Source organism: Perognathus longimembris, chromosome 3, assembly GCF_023159225.1.
Source record: "Perognathus longimembris pacificus isolate PPM17 chromosome 3, ASM2315922v1, whole genome shotgun sequence".
In the NCBI taxonomy this organism is placed as follows: Eukaryota; Metazoa; Chordata; class Mammalia; order Rodentia; family Heteromyidae; genus Perognathus; species Perognathus longimembris.
In genome coordinates, this window is record NC_063163.1 from 90,055,613 (window position 1) to 90,077,352 (window position 21,740).

At 53.2% G+C, this 21,740-nt stretch overlaps 1 protein-coding gene across 2 annotated transcripts in view; it reads left to right on the forward strand.

Annotated features, from left to right (window-relative positions):
• The window catches only part of Adgrd1 (adhesion G protein-coupled receptor D1), an 87,701-nt gene that overhangs the window by 60,587 nt on the left and 5,374 nt on the right, over positions 1-21,740 (forward strand). For both annotated transcript variants that reach the window (XM_048343158.1, XM_048343157.1), the window contains 6 exons: positions 2,618-2,721; positions 3,621-3,732; positions 4,107-4,260; positions 10,807-10,873; positions 12,062-12,128; positions 18,704-18,795. In XM_048343158.1, coding sequence (XP_048199115.1) covers positions 2,618-2,721; positions 3,621-3,732; positions 4,107-4,260; positions 10,807-10,873; positions 12,062-12,128; positions 18,704-18,795 — 596 coding nt within the window. The remainder of the gene's footprint in view (positions 1-2,617; positions 2,722-3,620; positions 3,733-4,106; positions 4,261-10,806; positions 10,874-12,061; positions 12,129-18,703; positions 18,796-21,740) is intronic.

The window sequence follows — 21,740 nt, forward strand, 5'->3', positions numbered from 1 at the left end:
TAGAGGCAGGTGTCTTCTCTCCCACACGCTGGTGGAAAGTAATATAACCACAAGGCCAACTTGGAAAAGAAATTGCAGGAAGGTGATAAAGCGGAGCGGAGACCATTGGGATTTGGAGGAAGTGAGGACCAGGAGGCTGGGTGTAGGGGTAACATTTGGGTGCCATTGGGCTCACACTAGCAAGCTTCAGCTTTCGTGTCTTGTGTCCCCACCCCACATTCACTGGTGTCTGGAGGGTCCCAGGAGACGCACCCTGTGTGAAGTGAGGCACTCAGGAAGGCTGTGGTGACCACCCAGGCCTTGTGCTGGCAGTCCAGAGGCTGCTACAGGGCGGCTGTTTCTCCCCATAGCATGGCTTCTCCACGGGGCATGGCTTCTTCCACCAGGCATGGCTTCTCCCTGGTGCATGGCTTTTCCCTCAGGCATGGCTTTTTCCCGGGGCATGGCTTCTCCAGGCTGTTTCCCAGTGTGTCCTCAGGCTTTTCTGGCAGGTTCTGGGGCCACTGGCCATGGTCTGGAGAAAGTACAGGCCCTGGGCCAGACAGGCTCCAAGAGCCAGAACAGGTTCCAGGCAGAGCCATTCAGGAAGCCCTTTCTGGTGCCTGGCCTCACAGGAGAGAGCCTGCAAAAGGACAGCCAAAACGGTGGTCTAAAGGCTGACTTTGGCTTGGAGACAAGTTTCATTTGAAATTGAAACAGCCACAGTTTCGATTTGGGAAAATGGGCGGCCAGAATTTCAAACACAGTTGTATTATCATAAAGTTTGACTTTCTGGTTTTCAACAAAGCAGGTCTGGCCACGTTGGGAATGGTTGAAGTGATCTGTGGGCCGCGGGTCCCAGTTCTCAGCACCTGCCACTCCCCACCACCAGGGCCCCATCTCAGTTGCACTGGAGGCAGTAGCCTGCCCCTTGTTCTTGTCTGGGACAAGGACATGTCCACCTAAAGGGACATGGCTTTGCAGAGCAGGGTGGCTGCTGTCTGTGGCCTGCATGAACCTCCACAAGCATCTGGGTTTGTGGTCTCTGACTCAGAGCCTTCCATGTCCTGAAGCAAACTTTCTAAATCTGTCTGTGGGTAGGGAAGGATAGCATGGATGGGCACAGCCAGGACACATGCCACCCCTTCTGGGGCCAACAGTATGTAAACTGTGTCACAGTCTCCCTCCAATTAGGGCTCTGTCACTACCTTAGACCCCTGGTGGCAGAGCCCAGGCTTGGTGTTCACTGAGCAGGCTGTGGTTGGCTGGTAGGAGGGGAGTAGGAGGGTGGTCTACATGTGGCCTTACAGGTGAGCCTGCTGAGAGCCCTGGGAGAGCCTCCTGGGTAGTCTCAGGGCAGGGTACAGGCAGGTGGCACTGGCTTCTTCAGGGGGGCTGACAAAGTGCAGGACCGGCTGTCACACAGGTCTGGTGTGTACCAGCCAGATAACCTCCAGTGAGGGCCTGCATGTGAAATCTGTCCTGCCTGGGGTGGCACCTGCCACAGCAATGTGCAGGGCTTCCCCTCTGCAGTGCAGGTGGGGCTTTGCTTCTTGTGGGCTGTGGTGGGGATCAGGGAATAGTCGGTTCCACCCAGCCCAAGGACTTAGCCTGAGCACACTTGCCTAGTAGCTCTAAGCCACTAGCCAAAGCACTCAGCTCCTCAATCCCAAGCACCCCAGCCTGGTATCTGGTTCTGAGTACCTAGCTCTGAGCTTCATACCTGATACTGAACAGTGGTCCTGGCCCTACCAAGGGCGGTGGAGTCCTGGGATCTCTGCCAGCTGGCAGGAAGGTCTGCACCTGTTGGATGGGGGGCCATGGGGGCTGGAGGGGCACATAGATCTCCCTTTCCTTTTCCCCTCACAGCTCCTCCTCCCACGTCTCCCTCACAGCCCACCCCAACTTGTGCTCCCTACTCCCGTCTCCCAGCTCACAGCCCCTTTGTTCTCTGGACAAAGGGTGAAGATTACTCTCCTAAAAACACGTTCACATATCGGAGAGATTGTTCTATCTGGGTGCATACAGACCTGATTGGCTCACCAGAAGGGCTGTGTTCCCCTGGGCTCTGCACCACCATGGACACGTTGAGGGTGGTGTCTGGCTACAGCACACGGCACACATCCATACACACACACCTCAGCTCCCTCTGAGGGCACGGAGGGATACGTTACCAGGCAGGCGTGCTTGGTGGCGCAGCATGTAACTGAAACTCTCAAAGCTGTTAGAGCTGCTCCAGCTGGGGTTGGTGGGGCCCCCAGCCTGAGGCAGCACAGGCACTGCAGTGGCTGCTGCTTCCCACGCTGGGGGCTGGTGCCTATGTCAGGGCACTCATGTCATGTCTTAGTTCTGAGACTGGCCAGAGGCAGACGCTGGGACTAGTGATCATCATAACCCGAGGGCCAGCATGGTCACCAGCAGCAGTCCTGGGACACTGTGGGACTGCTAGGCAGCCCCAGGCACAAGGAGGCAGATGGGTGCCAGAGAAATTTGGGCAGCTTAGAGCACGTGAAACGCCAAGCCAAGGTCACAGCCATAGGATCAGCCCTCTGCCCTTGGTGGAAGTAGACGTGGGGGTGGGAGGCAAACCCCAAGACTAGCCAGCCTCAGGCCATCCTGTCCCTCTCTGAACCTGCAGCTCACACACGGACACCAGGTGGCGCTGTCGTCCATCAGTTACATCGGCTGCTCCCTGTCCGTGCTCTGCCTGGCCGCCACGCTGGTCACCTTCGCCTTACTATCGTGAGTCACCTCGCCACGTCCCTGTGCTGGGGGGTGGGGGTGGGCTGCTGGCAGCTTCCTGTAAATGTACACACCTCCCTAGGGAGCGTCCTGGCCCTGTCCAGTGTCTGCACCTAGTGTGCTGTGGATGCGGGGGCTGTTCCTGGGTGCCTTCCATGAGCTCAGGTACCAGGAGGGGTCATGGGGGCAGCCAGGTAACCTGGAAACACACAAGAGACCGAGATTCTCCCAGGCTGGAAAAGGTCTGGAAAGGCCTCTAGCCATGTGATGTGAGTTCTTGTGAGATACAGTTCAAGCAAGGGTAGACAAAGCCATCCCTGACCATCCTGCCCCCTCAGCCATGGCACCAGAATTCGAGAAATGATGGTGCCGAGGCAAATAGAATGCATGGGGCAGGGGACCAGACAACAACCAAAGAAAGCAGAGCACGGGCAAATGTTTGCACATGGCAGTCACATCATGCACACTAAGGGGCGAGCTACTCAGAGTAGGCAGGCAGAAGCTCTCTCTAAGGCTAGCATTGGAGCCACATGCAGAGCTCTGCTGGGGAAAGGGCTGCAGAATGGCGGATGCAAAGGTTCCGGGGCTGGAGCAAGTGAGAAGAAGAGAGTACAGTGAGCAGAAAGAACAGAAAGAGCCATTTGAGCATCAGGCAAGGCTCAGAATTCAGGGCCACTGGGGCTGTGATAGGAGCTGGAGCCTGCCCAAGGCAATAGGGAGCCACTCGGGGAGAGTAATGGCCTTAGGTTGGGTTTTGAAAAGACCACTCTGATTGCTCTTGAAAGAGTGGGTGGGGACCATGTGGGGACTGTGGACAGGGAGCCTAGCTGGGGCCCAGCCATGGAGGCTGAGCCTGGCCTGGCCTGAGCCTCACTCAGGCTCTGCCTCCCTTTCCTCAGCTCCGTCAGCACAATCAGGAACCAGCGCTACCACATCCATGCCAACCTGTCCTTCTCCGTCCTGGCAGCCCAGGTCCTGCTGCTCATCAGCTTCCAAGTGCAGCCTGACACGGTGAGGAGGGGCCCCGCCCTGTCCTGCCATCTTCCTCTGCCTCCTGCTGGCTTCTCTCCCCTCCCTGATCCTCCAAAGTCCCTGGCCACACCTTCTGCTGGCCTCTGCAGCTCAGAATTCAGACCCACCTCTGAGCAGGCAGGAAGTGGTTCTGCAGAGTGAATGGGGAAGGTAGTTTGCATGTGCTGGGAGGGGCACAGGATGGAGACTGTGGCCCCCAGTCATAGGCTCCGTAAGCGACATGGACTGAGAAATTGGAGCCCGGAGCCTCCAAGAAGAAAGGAGTCAGGGAGACAGGGACAGAGGCCCAGCCTGCATGCACAGAAGGATCTGACACCCCACCCCGACCCCCATCTCTCTCTGCTTAATCCCAGGTGCCCTGCAGGGCTCTTGCCATGCTTCTACACTACTTCTTCCTGAGCACCTTCGCGTGGATGCTGGTGGAGGGGCTGCATCTCTACAGCATGGTCATCAAGGTCTTCGGGTCAGAGGACAGCAAGCACCTCTACTACTACGGGATAGGCTGGGGTAGGTGAAGGGGCGGGGCTGGGAGGACAGCGGGCACCTCTACTCTACAGGATAGGCTGAGGTAGGTGGGAGGCACAGGGCTGGGAGAGGTAGGCAGGATGGGGGAAGGTCAGAAGTGCTTTCATCTTCCTGTTGTTCTCCTGGTGCCCAGATGGGAAGGAGAACCAGACATCACACCATTCCAGAACACTTACGAAACCTCTGACCTGGTGGGACAATTGGGCCATTTATCAGAGAAGCAGCTTTTAGTTTTACCAACTTTATACTTTTCAATGATGTCTTTATTAATTTCAGCTTTAACCTTCATTATTTCCTCCCCTTTGCTTCCTTTAGCTTTTCTTCTGCTTTCTTCTTTTCCTGTGTGTTGAGGTAGAAGCATAGGTCATGAAGTTTTAGAACAGGCATATATAGGTATGTATTCTCCTCTGCTTTAGTTGCATCCATATGTTTTGGTCTGGGGGTGGGGGGAAATCCTTATTTGTGTTCATTCTATGTGTTTTCTAACATGTTTTATGACTCTTTTTTTTTTTTTTTTTTTTTTTTTTTGCCAGTCCTGGGCCTTGGACTCAGGGCCTGAGCACTGTCCCTGGCTTCTTTTTGCGCAAGGCTAGCACTCTGCCACTTCAGCCACAGCACCACTTCTGGCCTTTTCTATATATGTGGTGCTGGGGAATCGAGCCCAGGGCTTCATGTATACGAGGCAAGCACTCTTGCCAGTAGGCCATATTCCCAGCCCTGTTTTCTGACTCTTTTGACCCATTGGTTGATCATTTGTGAGTGTGTTAAGTTCCATGCTTGTGAGTTTTTCACATTTTTCCTTCTACTGATTTCCAGTTCCATTCTGTTGTAGAATGAATTGTATGATTCCAGTCCTTTGAAATGTATCAGGGTTTGTTTTACAGCTCAGTAAATGATGGATCTTGGAAAATGTTCTGTCTGCCCTTGAGAAGGTCACGTGTTCTGTGCATGTTGGATGGAGTTGGTTCATAGTGACTTAAATCGTGTTTCTTTGCTGATTTTTTTTGTCTGCTTTCTCTAGCCATGATTGAAAGCAAGAATCAGTGTCTCCACTTACTGTGTTCCCTCTGCTGTTAAGTTTTGTTCCATGTCTCTGGGGGCCTTGTTTGGGGGCTACACATACGTTTATGTTCGTCTTTCTAATAAATGGATCCTTTTGTATTTGTGAGGTATCTAGCTCCAGCACTGTTCTTCATCTTGAAGTCTTTTTTCCTATGGTTGCTGTCTTCATTCTGTATCTTACCTTGGCAGACTGGGGATTGAACTCAGGGCCTCTTGCTTGCTAGACAAGTACTTTACCACTTGAGCCATGCCTCCAGACTCTTTTCTGTGCTTTCAACATCCAAATAACTATGTTTGTAGCTGAACTATATCTGCTGTGGGTGGGATACAGTTGGATCTCAGTGCTTGTTTCTGCCTTTTGGTTTGATTGTTGAACCTTTGCACATCAATTCTTGGGTGTATGTAGAGATGGGCATCTGCAGAGGGGCGGGCGGGCGGTCTGTGCTGTTCTTTGGCCGCCATGTGAGTTAGGTGACAGCTGCTATAACACTAATTCCCTTCATGAACCTCCACCACTCAGTGATTGCTTCAGTGCTTACTCCATACAGCTTAGCTTATTAAAACCTGTTTTAGACTTGCACTAAATTACAACAAGATTTAGAAACATTGGTCTGATATAACTTTATTATTTCATTTCTTTCACAATTATTGTTATGACATACTGCATCTGTACATGGTATAACTCTAGTCTGTTGTATAACTATTACTTTACTGAATCTTACGCCTCTAAGGGAGCTGAGGTAAGAAAGGAGTCTGAGCACGAATTACTGGATCTGTCATATTATCTTCCTGTTTACAATTTCCGCTGCCTTCGTTCTGCCCTGTGAATTCTAGTTACCATCTGGCTTTATCACCACGCTCTGATAACACTTTGCTACTCAGCTTCCTCTGCACTGTTATTGAAGACTTTTTCCTTTCTGTTACAGGCCTAATACAACTATATAATCCCACTTTCACTATTACTGTTTAACTCAATCAAGAGAAAAGAAGAATATGTTTTATGCTATTATTATAATGCCATAATTCCTTTATTGGTGTGAGTATATTTCTGTGTGCTGTCTGTCTGTCTGTTCATGTGTGTCTGTGCATGTGTATGTGTTCATGTGTGTATTAGAATTACACACATCCATTAGGGCCCTGTGCTTCCAGCCTAGAGAAGGTCTTTTAGTACTTCTTGTAGGGCAGGCCTTCTAGCTGCAGATCCCTCAGTTGCAGCTGGGAAACATCTCTACTTCGCCTTCATTTTTAAAAGGCAGTTTTTCTAAACATAAGATTCTTTCTCCTTTTGGTATTTTGCACTCACTGACTCAAGCTCCAGAATTTTCATGATGCCAATTTTTAATCCCATCAGGATTCTTGTGCATGAAGACTTGCATTTGTCTCTTGATTTTCCAGGATTCTGTCTATATCTTTAAGCATTTCATTCTCTTGTGTCCTTGTGGGGTCCCGTCCCTTGGGCCTCTGAGACGTTTGTGTGGCACTCACTCTCCTGAGGGCTCTGCAGTTTCCTCTCCAGTCTTCGTCTCCCCTCACCTAGGGCAGCCCATCTCCAAGCCAGCTGCCATAGTCATTAGCGAGTTATTTCCTTAGTTATTACACTTTTCAACTTGGTTCTTGCAGTTTCTTTTAACAACCTTTTCCCCTCCTGATTGATATTTTCTCGCTGACAAGGCTCTGTCATGATGCCTCCCTCCGTTCTGTGCTGTAAGACGGGCTCATCCTTCCCCACGCACTGGTGATGGCTCTTTGAAGTCTCCCATCCCCAAAGGCAGCCTCTGCTGCCTGCCTTCCTCTTTGTTCAGGCCACACTTTCTTCTTTCTTCATGCATCTCACATTGTTTGTAAACTTGTTGTTTAGATGAGATATTGTGGTGATTGGAATTGCCCTGACTTTCTCTTCCATGGCCCCTGGCTTACTAGTTTGCTGTTTCCTGACTTGGTCTACTTGGTAAAGTCTGTTTTCCTCAGAACGAGTCCATTGCTGCCCCAACGGGTGCCACTTTAAGCTGACACTCCCTGCAAAGGACAGAGGTACCTGTGGGCAGTCACCATGGGTCTGCAGAGTTTATCTGGGCCCTGTAAGCTGTTGAGGTGGGCTGCCCTTCCCTGCACAGGCCACACACTGAGTAAGTGTTGAAGGAAGGGAACCTGGCCTGTCAGCTGCTGTCACCTGGATGCAGCTTCTGTGAACCAAGGGTCAGCAGAAGCCTGAGCTCTGGGCCAGAGCTTCAACAGAGGAGCCCACATGGAGTGGGTCCTCCCTTGTGGGGAGCTGGGCAGGGAAGCAGGTGTTGGCTCAGATGTAGCCAGTCCTCCCGTTCTTACCAAGGTTTTCTTGAGTAAACTTCCCACAACTTTAGGAAAGCTGTGTAAACCACTGGCACAGTTGGAGCATGGTCCGCAGCCATGGGTCTGCACGGCACCCGGTCTCCAGGTAGCCACTTGTGGACATGGTTCACTGATTGCATTAATCTTGCCCATCCTGGGAGTTCCAGCAGCACAGGTAGCCCTGCTTCCTCCCAGAGTTCTGTGCTGCACATCAGCACTGACCTTCTTGTAATTGCTATAAAACATTAACTGGGCATTATAGACCTGCTACTTGCCTCTGGTTTTCTCCACATAGATGCAATTTCCACAGTCCTCATTATGCAGGCAGAAGATTAAACATGTTTATTTTGTACTTTGAGTTGGCAAATATAATTTATTTGATGATGAAGTGGAGGTACATTATGCATCCTTCCTGGATGCCCTAGGGGACTGAAGCAGGGGACACGGGAGCCACCTCCAATTGCTGTGGCCATTCCAGGGTCCTGTGCCCGTCCCCTGTTCCTGCTGGGAGCATTGGGGAGCTCCTGCTTTCCCAGGGTCCTGTGCCCATCCCCAGATTCTTCTGGAGGCATTGGGGAGCTCCCTCCATCCCAGGGTCCTGTGCCTGTCCTCTACTCCTTCTGGGCCTCCATGTATGTACATTTGCACATATTGGACACCAGCCTGGGTGGTCCACTGCTGTCCTTGTGCCCAGTTTGGATGTGACCAGCCCCTTCAGTCCTCTGGCTCCTTCCTGTGACCTCTGACCGCATGTAGGAACAATTTAGAAGATGACAATACCAACCACCTGATTTGCCAGTGTGTCTCCAGTACTATTTCACAGTCCAGGGCTTTATGGGGCTGTCATTAGCAAGAGAGGAGCTGTGGCTTGTCTGTGAGTCTCTCCATGGGTGTGAGTTCAGGAGTATGTGAGAATGTGTCTGTGTGTTTCAGCATGTATACGAGAGAGAGCGAGCGAGCGAGAGAGAGAGAGAGAGAGAGAGAGAGAGAGAGAGAGAGAGAGAGAGAGAGAGAGAGAGAGACTATGATGATGGTGATGGTGGTAGTGATGATCTACTCCTGGAGAGATGTTTGATTTGATCTGCACAATGTTGGAAAAAAGTAATTATTTGCCAGTGTTTAAAAATTGAGGGCCTTTACATAAAATTTCAGTGCTCTTTTGAAAAGCAACCAGGCCCCCTGACCTTCACAGCACAGCTGGCACCGTGTGGCACCAATTCTGACACACGCGGTGCCCGCAGGGCTCGAGGCTGCGGCCTGACACAGCTCTCCGCAAATAGAGCACAGGCAGCTCTGCCTGCCCGCAGCCTCCATCCATCATCCCGTCAGCTTTCCCTTAATTAATTTCGTCAAGAGCCTGTAAAAGGCATCCTTCATCCCGACCGGGCTAGGCTGGCTGTGGGCCTAAGTAAAGACAGTCTGCAGGCACCAGAGCACTCCCAATCTCAGCCATTAATTAAGGAGCTGGAGGCTGACCACGCTACAGTCAGAGCCCCTCAACCACGAAGCTTCCTCCCTCAGCCAGCCCTGGCCCTGGTTTGATCCCAGAAGGGGGACATGTAGCCGCCCTCTCGGGGTACACTGGGGAGTCACAGCATGGAGAAGCAGGCAGGGACAACATGCCCTCTGTGTTCTCTGGACCCAGACCACCAACACAGATGCCAAGAGCCACGTTCCTGAGCCCTTCCACCCCGCCTGCCATCGCCCAAACCAGCAGTGCCTCTTCTCTTAGAAGTGCTTTTCTTACACACTTTGGGCGGGCATGGATTGGGGAGAGAACTGGGCCTTGCCATCTCTCCTTCAGCCCCGAGGGGTGCAGAGCTGGGGTGGGGGACTGCCAGAGGAGCGCCCCATGCAGGGTGCTGCGCTTCACGCGCAGCCAGGAGCAGATGTCTGCAGGAGCAGATCAGATTCACGAGGGATCTGCCTCTGAGTTCAGCTGTGGGGGTGGAAGTGGACAGTGCATTTCTAGAACAAACGCCAGGGATGGCCCAGCTTGGGGAGCATGCGGTATATTTTCCCTTTGTAGATTCATAGCTGCATTCACATCTAAATCCTCTGAGCTTCAAAGTGAGATTAAAGACTAGTTCACTCTGGGTCAGGCCGGAGTTTCTAAAAGCAGTTTGACCCCAGAATTCTTTCTCTGAAGCAAGACTGAGAGCTCTGGGAATTGCTGGTCTAGATGTGTTTCTACCTTGTTAAACCTCCTCCCTTCTGCCTTCGCCTCCCCGGAAGTGTGACATGGCTCTATAAAACGTTAAACACATTTAATTAGTCACACTCAGTTTGAAGTACCAGAAATCCAGCTCAAACTGGCCTCGGTGAAAAGGGAATTTAACAACTCATGCAACATAACAGGCCCAGTGTTGGAGGTCAGGTATGGCTTGACCTTGAGGCATGCTCAGTGCAGGTTAGAGTGGCCATCTTTATTTCCTCACTCTCCGTGTCTTGAGCTCCCACATCCCCACTCCCATGGTGCCAAGATGGCTGCACAGATGCCCTCCACACCTCTCATCTCTCTTACGTCCTCACCTTCCCAGGAGCCAGGCAGTGGGACAGCTCTTCTTTCTTGGCATTCTTAAAGAAATGTTTGGCTCAGTCTCACTGGTGCAGTCAGGTCACATGCCCATCCTAGAGCCAATCACTGCTGCTAAAGAGATTGAGGATCCAATTAGGCAGGCATGGTCACATGCCTCAAAGCCAGGAGGGATGACAGGGCAGATGGCTCTCTGTGGGCAGTGCAGGGCAGTGCGGCCTGCAGGACCGTTCTCTTCAGCAGTGGAGCAGCCAGTTTCTCAGGATGTTTACCAGAAACCTTGGCCTCTTCTGACCAGCCTTCTGCAGCACATACCCATTATCACAAACAGAATGGCTGTAGCCATTGGCCCAAGTCCCCAGGGGACCTGTTCAGCCTGGCTGAGAACCTTGGCCCAGTCAAGCCCACCAGGACAAAGACTCCTGCACATCCTTGTCGAGAATGTAGGCTAGTGAGAGAATAGATGTGGTCTCTGTTTAGATCTCTGTTAAGTTCTTCCAGAGTAGAGGATGTTTTGTGTCCTATCCCATATCCATAGTTCTCACATATACATCAGGTCTTAAATGAACCAATTAAATGTTCAGGCCTCTGTCTCTCTGCAGGGTCCCCTCTTCTCATCTGCATTGTCTCCATGTCATCGGCCATGGACAGCTATGGGAGGAGCAACAAGTAAGTGAGCCTGTGCTCTCTGTGCACTCTGTGCTTGCTGACCTTGGAGGGAAGGGTGGCAGGAGGCCGGCCTTCCTATAGCCCTTATCAGCACATGTGCATCTAGGTGTAGAGTGGGCACCCTGGGGGCAGCCCCGGGCCATGACAGTGAGAAAGACCTGGGCTAAAGGGAGGAAGAAACAATTTCAGCTGTGCCCTTGGGACTATCAACACAGGTGTCCTGGTGTCCCAAGAACACAGGGAGCTGGTGAGAGTTCCTGACTGGAACTTTTTCATACATGTGGTCTTCCTAGACTTACAGGTTTGCACACCCAGAGAGCCCAAGTTTGAGATCCTGGAGGCCTCTCCTGGGTAGTTAGCAAGTGCATGGAGTGCAGTAAGTGCCAACTAAATTACATATGAGTCAACACAGCAGTGAACACACTTTCCCCAGGTGGGAAGGTCTGAAGAGCTTTTGCTTGGTCAGAAGAGGGAATCTTGTTCAAGGCCCATGCTGCCATCTTGCCACTGTAGCTGGAAGTTGGAAGAAGGAGGCACTGGTGTTCAGGAGTCTGAAAGGTGACACATCCCAGGGGCCCTGTGTTCTCGGCAGTGCCATGGGCATAGAAGGACTCAGAATCCCATGTGGTACCTTGGGCATGGAAGTACACAGGATCCTACAAGGTGCCATGGATATAGAAGGACATAGGATCTAAGGGAGCTGTTTAGCTTGAATTCTAGCCACACACTTCAAATCCAAGAAGAATCTCACATCATGGACCCTGTGTCTCAGGATGCTAGAGAAAGTGCCAGATGGGTTGCACCTTTCCTATAGGTCAATGTCTGCCCAGGGTGGCCAGAGCTAAGGTCTCATCTCACAGAAGCTAGTCTGTCCTCTGAGCCCTCATCAAGGGCAGTAGTGCTGGCTCTGGTCCTGGCAAGTCTATGTTTATGATGCTTCAAGGAAAACCGACTCTGGAGTTGTCCAGCCTTCCAAACACTCTGGGGTTGACCAGCCTTCCAAAGGGTTCTGACCTGACATGCATTTCTGGGAAATCCTGTCTGTGAGACTATGGAGAATAGTGGTGGAGCTACAGCCTGACCCGATGAAGGTTCTCTCAGTTGGGGCCCACTGCTCCAGGATCCCTGGTCAAAGCCCACAGCATGGCAGGTAAGGCCACTGACAGAACTCTTCTCTTCCTTCCACAGTTGCTGGCTGTCGCTGGGGACTGGAGCCATCTGGGCCTTCGTGGGCCCTGCCTTGCTGGTCATTGTGGTAGGTCTCCACGGGCAAAAGTGGGTTGTGCAGGTGGTCCTGGGCTCCTGGGACATCCTGAGGGCACAGCAGCGTATTGTCACTCAGCTTCTGTCTTCACAGCTCCTCTTGGGTGGGTGACTCTGAGCTTGGTTTCCTGCAGCCTTGCAAGGGGCCTGATTCTGGTGCCTGCCCACTGGGAAGGGTGTGCTCACCAGGGCCTGCAGTGTGTGTGAGCCTAGCGTAGAATTGTGGGTGCTTCCCCCTTCTACAAGAACTCCAGTCCCCCATCTCCCCAGGCTGTGGAAGTGAGCAGTGGTACCCTTAAGATTCCTCTGGTTGCAAGTGAAAGCAAAATAAGAACTGAAACACTCCCCAGCAATGTCTTTCCTATGCCACCCCACCTCCATTCCTGGGGCAATGTGGCACCAATGTTGCCTATCGCTGCCAGGAGCAGTGGCCCCAGGATGGAGAGTAGGTAGCTCCCATGGAATCCTACTGACCACGGCCATGGCTCCCATGGAATCCTACTGACCACAGCCATGGCTCCCACGGAATCCTAGTGACCACAGCCATGGCTCCCACGGAATCCTAGTGACCACAGCCATGGCTCCCACGGAATCCTAGTGACCACAGCCATGGCTCCCATGGAATCCTACTGACCATAGCCATGGCTCCATGGAATCCTACTGACCACAGCCATGGCTCCCACGGAATCCTAGTGACCACAGCCATGGCTCCCATGGAATCCTAGTGACCCCAGACATGGGAATCTTAGTGACCACAGCCATGGCTCCCACGGAATCCTAGTGACCACAGCCATGGCTCCCATGGAATCCTACTGACCACAGCCATGGGAATCCTAGTGACCACAGCCATGGCTCCCATGGAATCCTACTGACCACAGACATGGGAATCCTAGTGACCACAGCCATGGCTCCCACGGAATCCTAGTGACCGCAGCTATGGCTCCCATGGAATCCTAGTGACCACAGCCATGGATAACTTGCCTTTGCATTAGCTGTCACTGTACCAACATTCCTAACAATGTTCCCAGGATTGAGCTTCACCCTTCCTAAGGAGCCAGGTTAGATGTCACCCTTTCTGGGCCCCTCACTGGGCCAGAGAAGAGGAATGCTCTGACTATAGCACTCAGGATAGCCAGCATTCCCTGATTGCAGACCTGGTGTCTGCATCTACTTCCTCTTTTGTTCCTTCTCATTCACATCCTAGGAAGACACTCGGCACGGAGGCTGGCTTGGCATGATGTCAGAAGGGACAGGCAGGGCTCTGCCTGTGCTATCCATACAACCCATGTCCTTGCATGATATGCTTTGGGGTTGGGCCCACTGCATAGGGGCTCTGACATTCAAGGAAGCAGAGAGGTCTGCAATAAGAGCTCTCTCCGCCCTCCACCCCATCCCCACCACACACTGTTTTCTTGATTGTGGCTGTGTGAGTTCTCAGAGTAAACTCTTAAGATGCCCTGAATACCAGCACCAAGACAGAGTTTGTTTCCCAAATTGAGGCACAACTGGGGGTCTTGGATGCCCTATTCTGCCCTTTGACCTTTGATGAGGGCCAGGTACTCAGTCATAGGGACCAATACTAATTGATGCTGAATGGGTACCTCCCAAACACACAGGCCTTCCACATCCTGTTCTTTGTCCCAGGTCCTGCCTGATAGTGGCTGGGGACTGCCCTCCCGGCCCTGACTGCACATCTGACCTCACACCTCAGGCAAATGACATTTGGGGAGGTGTGTCTAGGATGGCATGCAGGGCCCACTTCCCTTTCCCTCCCTCCAAACTGCACTTCATAAATACCACACTCAGCCCATTTTTCTCTTGCCTAGCCTGCTTTCTCCCCATCAGTTCCCAGCTCCTGTGATTGTCCCTGATTGGTGGCCCCAGCCCAGGCCTGTGGGTAATTAGCAGTGACTCCAGGAGAGATGCTGAGAGGTGCTCTTTATTCCTCCTTCATTGAGATTCTGCTCAGATGCCCCTGGTACCACAGGAGCACCACAGCCTTCCTGGCTGAAGGAAGGGACAGCGCTGAGGGTGAGGGCCGTGGTGGTGGCTGCCATTGTCCTTGCTGCTGTGGAGGCTGGGGTGGTGTCAGCCTTCCCGTGACCCCTGTCTTCTCCCTGTATTTGCTGGGCTCCCCACACAGGATCCTACTGGTGACAGGAGCTTCGAGGGGTCTACGGGCACCAGAGGGTCCCAGTAAGGGTCATGTCCTTGGTGACATGCTGGTCGTGTGGGAGAGGACCTTGGGACCTGCTGGTGACCAGATCGTCTGCTGGCACTGTGGGTCCAGACCATGGCTGCAGGAACTCCACCGGCACTGTGGATCCCAGACAGTGAGTGCCATTGCCAGTAGCAGCACAGGTCTACATGACCTCTCCATGTTCTGGGGGATTCCATGCTGTGTGAAGTCTGTAGAACCCTGCTCAGATCCCGGGAGTGGAGGGGCCACTTGGAGCATGTAGTCAATGACCACCAGGCCTGAGGGGTGGGGGCCATGCCCGCTGCAGCTGCTGTCAGCCAGCCATGGGATGAACATTGCAGCAGTGACTGTGGCCTACAAAGCTGACAATGTTTACTACCTGGCCCTTGGCATAAAAAGTTGAGGGTGCTGTGGAGGGTCCTACAGTCTGCCAGGCCTTGTGCTGGCTCATCGGTGGTGCCCTGTCCCCCTCTTCAGAGGATGGAGCCCTGTCCCCATTTACCCGGGAATCTCTGCCTTCCCTCCACGCTGAAAGCAGGCTCGGGATGTCAAGCGTGGCCTGACCCCATTTGTGTAAAAGCTCTCTGTGGGCACACATTCTCGTCTGAGTGAGTAATGGACGAGAAAATGTGGGCTGGAACTCCCTTGGGGGGCTCCCTAGTGAGAGGTGAGGGCTTCGGGAGGGTGGCTTCACAGTATGAGCATCTTAAGACACCTCATGCTGCTCGCATAGCTTTAAACTCAAACAGTTTTAGAAAGTGGAAGCCAATACTGCATGTTTGGCGACCTGGCTTTCCTGTGCCCAAGGAGGTCTGTACTGCAAAAGCAAGATATAGGGAACAGCAATGGGCTACTGTGAGCCTCCTGCTGAGAACAGGGTAGAACCAGACCCTCCAGCAGCAGTCCCATAGTCACCTGACTGCACGCACTCGCGCGCGCGCGCGCGCACACACACACACACACACACACACACACACACTGACTTCTCAGTCCCACCCAGCAGGACTAGCATTTCCCAGTATTCTGAGTCTGTCCAGGCTGCCATGACAAAGTATTTTAGGGAAATTACTCCTTTACTGTTTGGAAGATAGAAGTCCACTGTCCCAAGTGAGGGCAGGTTGTTTTCTCCCAGGGCCTCTGTCCTTGGCTTGTCAGTGGCCAGGATGGGGTGGGGGAGGCACCTAGACACCTCCCTGTGTGCTCACATGGTCTTCCTCTGTGTGTGGCCGCTAGTCCTGTTTGGCTAAGGCCCACCTAGTGATCTCGTTTTAACATGATTACCTCCCTAAAGAGCCCCCTCCAAGTGCAGTCACATTCTGAGATTATGAGGGAGGTCTTTAATGTGGAATTTTGAGGGGGACACAGTTCTGTCTATAGCATCCAATTCTACTTGCACAGCCCTCTCTCTCCCCACACCCCAGGGCAGGAGCTTCATGGAGACCAGAAGCCTTTTGGCCTATGTTCCCGGTAGAACAGTGGTGCCTCCAGGCCAGGGAAGAAAGGGGTCTCCATGACTCAAAATTTCTTTTCTCCTTAGAGAAGCCAAGGTGGCTGTGTTGAGATAGGAATGCCTAGACACAAGGACAGATGGACACAGATAACACAGGTATGTAGCTGAGCACAGATGCATACATAGGTAGATACAGATTCATAGATAGGTTTAGTTGTGCAGACATGAATATACAAATTCATAGATGTAGAAAGACACAGACACAGCTCCAGTATGGGTGGACACACAGAGAGGGATGAATATTGCAATTAGATGCAGACCTTAGCTACAGGTACAGATAACAACACAGAGATAGTCAGACACCTAGATGCAGACACAGTGACAGTTGCAGGAGTATAGGCACCCACAGAGCCAGAGACACAAAGACAGATGCAGCTGGACATGCAGGTCTGTGAGTGCAAACAGCCACCCGGACACAACTGTAGTATTGTAGACACAGATTCCTTCATGCAGAGACTTAAATAGAGATGCTGACACAGGCACACATGTCATGGACTCTGTGTGTGCACGCACACACATGTGTATGCACACATGTCCTTTTCCTGGTGGGATTCTGGTCGATAAGCTCCTGGAAGACCCTGAGCCAGATGGAGAAAGCCCCTGGCCCAACCCGAGACCCTGTCCGCCATTCCTCTCCCTCCCCCAGGGGTCACCGTGGCCTTGCCCTGATCACCACCACCTGGTGCTGCTCCACAGTTTGGCTGCCTATGAGCATGTGTCTCATTCCATCTGATATGCAGCCTGTGAATTGTTTCTTTGACATCAGCCATCCGAATGTGTTGCTGTTGTGGTAGGGGATGCTAACCCATGAAATAGCCCCAGCACCCCCACCCTGGCCCTTATACAGTCCCACTAGAACACTGGGTGCCAGGCAGTTCCCAGAGTGGAACACAGGGCCTGCTCTGGCTGTGTCGCCATGAAATCCCCCACGGCCCCTCTTAGCCACTGCTGGCCCCCAAATGTGGCACCTGCGCAGAGTTGGAGGGTGATCCAGAGCCACAGCTTCTGCCCCCATGCACCACGAATAGGACCGGGTCAGCCTCCACATAAAACCAGACAGACCTGGGAGGAGGAGGAAGAAAGCCCAGCTTGGCACCAGCCGTGCACTTTTGTTAGGCGCTGTGTGTGGCTCGCAGATAGTGTGGGAGATGAGGAGGTCCTGATGCCTCGAATGAATGTGTGTGTGAAATGCCACGGCTCCTGTGGGAACCTCTTGGCAACCCCATCTCAGAGGGCTGAGAAGAGTGCTCTGTGTTCTCCTCACATCGGGGTGACCTCTGCAGAGCTGGCTTTGCGGCGCCCAGATGTAATGATGAGACCTTGAGCTCATGGCCGCCCAACCCTCAGTCAGTCCCAGGCTTCCTGCCACTCCCCCCCAGCACACTGCTGAGGTACAGGACAAGAGTGGCAAGCTGTCTCCCTTGTACTTTATAAGTTTTCAATTAAGATTTGGCAATGCACCTTGCTTCCCACACTCCCTCCCTGGGGGGGCCACCAGTCTGGCTCTTCTGTCCCCGGGGGTTTCCACAGACACCTCACAGACTGTGTCAAAGCCAGGCCTCTCATGGGTGCAGTGATATCTGCGCCTGTTCACCGTGTACGAAGAGCCATCTCATCTGCATCACATAGACGGTGCCCACGGTGCCATGGTCTGCTCAGCAACCCCAGCCCTTAGTGAGTGAACAAGCAGGTTGTTTTGTCTTGTCAATATGCAGGGAGGTGTCCAGGATACAGATTTCTGGAGTGACGAGGCAGAACTCACAGAGTAAGGACCCATGTGGCCCCACCCCCACCCCTGCAAGAAAAGCCACAGAGGGACAGCTGTAATTACTATTTTTATTCACTTATGGAAATGAACCGATGGCATACAAGCTGAAGCTTTTTTCCTCCCAAGAAAAACCACTGAATCTCAGAACAGCGGGGCCTGTGACATTTGACCCAGGGCTGTTCCCTGTCCGCCCGCCCTGTGTAACACAGGCCTCTGTGTCCTGTGGCCAGCAGCAGCAGGTTGATTGAAGAATGTGAGCTGTGCTGGGCTTCAGGGGCCACTGGGGGTGTAGACGGATGTGTGGTCCTCGAAGCAGTAACTACGCCTCACTTCCCTCACCTTTGCCCCGAGCTGGAGGTGGGGTAGCTGTGGCCTCTCCCCCCTCTCCTATCAGATGAATGTGGCTTTCCTGTCACTGTGACCGTCAGCGTGGACCTCCCATCTCCCTGCAGTGCTGCGTTGGCTGCTCCCACATTCCTGTCTCGTACCCCCCTGCCCTTACGCTGCTTTGGTGTTACCCTCACAGGGCTATCCTCTGTGGGGAGCTAAGCAGAACTGAGCTGGCCTGGAAAGACAAGGCACGCAGGGGAAGTGACAAAGAAGCATGGTTCCACTTCCTGCCATAGGATAAGCAGGAGGATGGACAGGACCAGGTGCTGGCTCACATGTGTCCCGTTTCCCCAGAAACTGCCAGTAAGGGCCAGGGCCTCAGCACAGCCTGGGAATTGTCTTGCTAGGAAAGGCCTCAACAAAAGGCTCCTGCTGATTTGTGGGAGCCAGGAGGAGGGTTGAGAGTGGAAAATTACTGGGCCCTGAGTCAGAGGACTGTGTTTGGGCGGGGGGAGGGGGGAGGGGGCGGGGGGAGGGGGGTGGGGACATACCCCAAGCTCTAGCTAAGGCAGCGAAGCTGGTACAGGGGTGGATGGAGTCTTTGCAGGCCCCTCTGCCTGCACAGCTGCATGAGCCCGTAGCTTCTTGTGAGGCCTCTGCCCTTACTGAGGCTGTGGGCCCCCGCAGGGCGTTGGACCTGGGTCTGGCTCCTCTAGATCATGTCCATGACCTCATTTTTCTGCTGCTCCTCCCCTGCAGGTGAACGTGGGCATCCTCATCGCAGTCACCAGAGTTATTTCCCAGATCAGCACTGACAACTACAAGATACATGGGGACCCCAGTGCCTTCAAGTAAGTCCATGTGAGCTGCCTGCGGGAGGGGCAGCTCGCCTCCTGCGGCCAATCCCAACCAACTTCCCAGTGTCCTTGTGAAGTCTCAGGTAGCCCTGGCTTCTCAGCCTTGTGTGGTTGCTCATTCATCCAGGGACCCAGGACAAGCCCTGACAGTGTGAAGCAGGGGCTCTGCGGGTGTCCAGGGATGGCCTTGTGGAAGGGAGCAGAAGGGAAAGGGAAACTCAGAGCATAGTCACACCTTGCCGAGATCCAGCACTCCACACCTTGGTTCTTACCACAGAAGGGAACTAACACCCTGATCATGGCGCAGCCACATGAAGGGAACTCCACAGAACACAGCGCCTGTAAAGAGCAGGCTAGCCTGGAGGAGGAGCTGTCTCCAGGGCGAGAACCCTACAGACAGCATGCCACCCCCCGCCATCTTGGCGTGTAGTATTAGAGCCTGCTGATGGCTGCTTACAGAAAACCTCACCTCAACTGGTTCCCCAGCCTAGACTTGGCTCTGAGGCTCTAGGCTGGTGCTCCCCTTTACCACTTTCGTCTTCCGCATCAGCCACACAGACGTGCCTCGCACTTCTAGTGGCCAGACAGCTGTGCCTGGCACTCAGTGCACAGGAAAGCCCTGCCCTCCAGAAGTGATGGCACCTTCCTTGAACGCTGTGAAGCCTCTGTGGGCTTCACCCCGAGCCTAAGCTTCAGGGTCCTCCCTCAACCTGGGACACCCTAGGCACAGGGCTGGCAGGGCCAGGCAGCTCCTCATGGGCAGTGTGGAAGTTTTCTAGAGAGGACATAGACACTGGGCTGGCAGGGAAAGACAACTCCTCACGGACTGTGTGGAAGTTGTTCTACAGAAGGCATAGATACTGGGCTGCTGACACTGTAAGTGACTTCAGCTACAGTATATCTTTTCTGATCTGAAAGTAAAAGAGATAAACAACCCAACAGCAAATCGATGAGATAATTATTCTGTAAGGAATCCAAGCACTGTAAATTAACCTGACAAGTAGCTGAGGCCCTTTGGGTTTTCAACCCAGGAACTTCCAAGGCTGAGCCCTGGGGAGAAGTACTGAGGGGCCAGAGTCATTTCTTTTCTTCACCTGTGAGAGACTGAGCCCCTCTGCCCTGAGCCTGCCTGGTGCTCACCTTGGCCTGGGCATGAAGGCTCTGTCCCTGGCCCAGCCTAGCTCTACCCTCAACCCCTGAGATCCCTGGGTATTCAAGGCCAGTGAGTGTCAGTCTTAAGGTCTGTCTGCAGCAGATATTATCATGCTATCCAAGTTCAGCACTTGCAGGAGTCCCCAGAACATACCTGCCACCCCATTCCTCCACTGCCCTGCTCCTCCCCAAAGCCTGCCCAAGAAGAAACCTCCTTCCCACCCTTGCCTGCCTCCATGGAAAATGCTCTGTGAAGGGCTGCCATGGGGTATTCCCTGGGACAGCAGGCCCTATCTCTGCAGAGCTAGGCACTGCCATGGTGCCCTTGCCCCCACCACAACATCCTTGCACCTCCACAGCTCCCTTGTACTGCTGCAGTGCCGTTGTGTCGGTGGCCCTCTTGGAAGCCATCCAGGTAGACACTGACTCTGGTGTGCAGCCCCGCCTAGTCCCACTGACTTCACTCCCTTCCTTACATCCCCTGGTATCACCAGTGGGTCTCAGTGTGCCACCTACATCCCAGGGCCGGGGGAGTGGAGTAGCCCAGCAGGAAGGGAACAGCTGTGGCACCCACGGATGCTCCTTGGCTGCTGTAATCCTCCATCATTGATATCATCTGGACCTGCTCCTTGGACCCAGATGCCTCCTCAGGGTCTGAACAGGCTGGCTTTCACTTAAAAAAGGTCAATTTATTGATCCACATTCCACATGCCTGAGAGAGAAGAGGGAGCATTATGTGTGTAGAAATGAGGCTTGGGCCCCTGGAGGTGGGGACTGAGAGCCCCATGGGAGGGGTACCTGTGCCAGGGGCTGGGGGCCGAACCATCATGTGAGACTGGGGAGGCACAGGGTGCTGGGAGGAAAGTGAACCTACATCCCAGCTGCCCACAACCTTCCAGGCCAAGCCCTCCCCCTACACTCGTCAGGCTGATGCTATTGGCCTTGGCTGTGCTAACAAGAGTCCTCTGTGAGCTCCAGCTAGCTATCTTCCCCAGGGCCTTCCATTACATCCCATTTTCAAAAGAAACCCAAACCATTGCTGTGGAAGTAGCACATCCAGGAACTTCTCCATGGCCTTTCCACCCAGACATGGTTTCCTAGGATCTAGATAGTGCATGGAATTGTTGTTTCCCAGTGACAGGTGGTGTATTTCCATCAGACTGGCTTGGAGAATGGGGCCACAGTTTCTCTGAGGCCGCGGACATGGGCACCAGAAGCTGTCAGTGCCAGGACTTGGGGTTTGTGACAAGGGCACTGGCTATGTCTCACCTTTCCCAGGGAGATACTGCGTGCTGTGTCTTCTGCACAGCCATACATTTGCTCCTCGTTGCTCAGTGGTCATTTCCCAGGGGCCGCTGCACTGTAAGGCAGCAGAGATGAACAAGTCCAGGCTTTACCACCCTTGCAGTCTAGAGAGGGAAACTCCCTGTGCCAATGGGGGGGGTGTAAACTGAGGTCTGTGCAGTTGTTGAGCTGGGCAGCAGGGCCCCATTGTTCTTTAGGCTTTTCTCCAAAGCTCAAATGCATAAGAACTCCATCATAGAAAGCCCAGCTATTTCAGAAGTCAGGGTAGATTGGACATTAGTCACCACAGTTTCATGGCATATCAGGAAGGCCCTGAGCCAGACAGCCTGGGCATTGCTTATTGCTCACTGCTATTCACCAAGAGCTGTCCCAAGAGTTCTGTTCTGCACTCTGCAGACAGTGGGGACCAAGACGTCTGGACTTCTGGAACTTGCATGCTGTGGGTACACCAGAGGAGCTGGACATGTCTCCCAGTGCTCTGG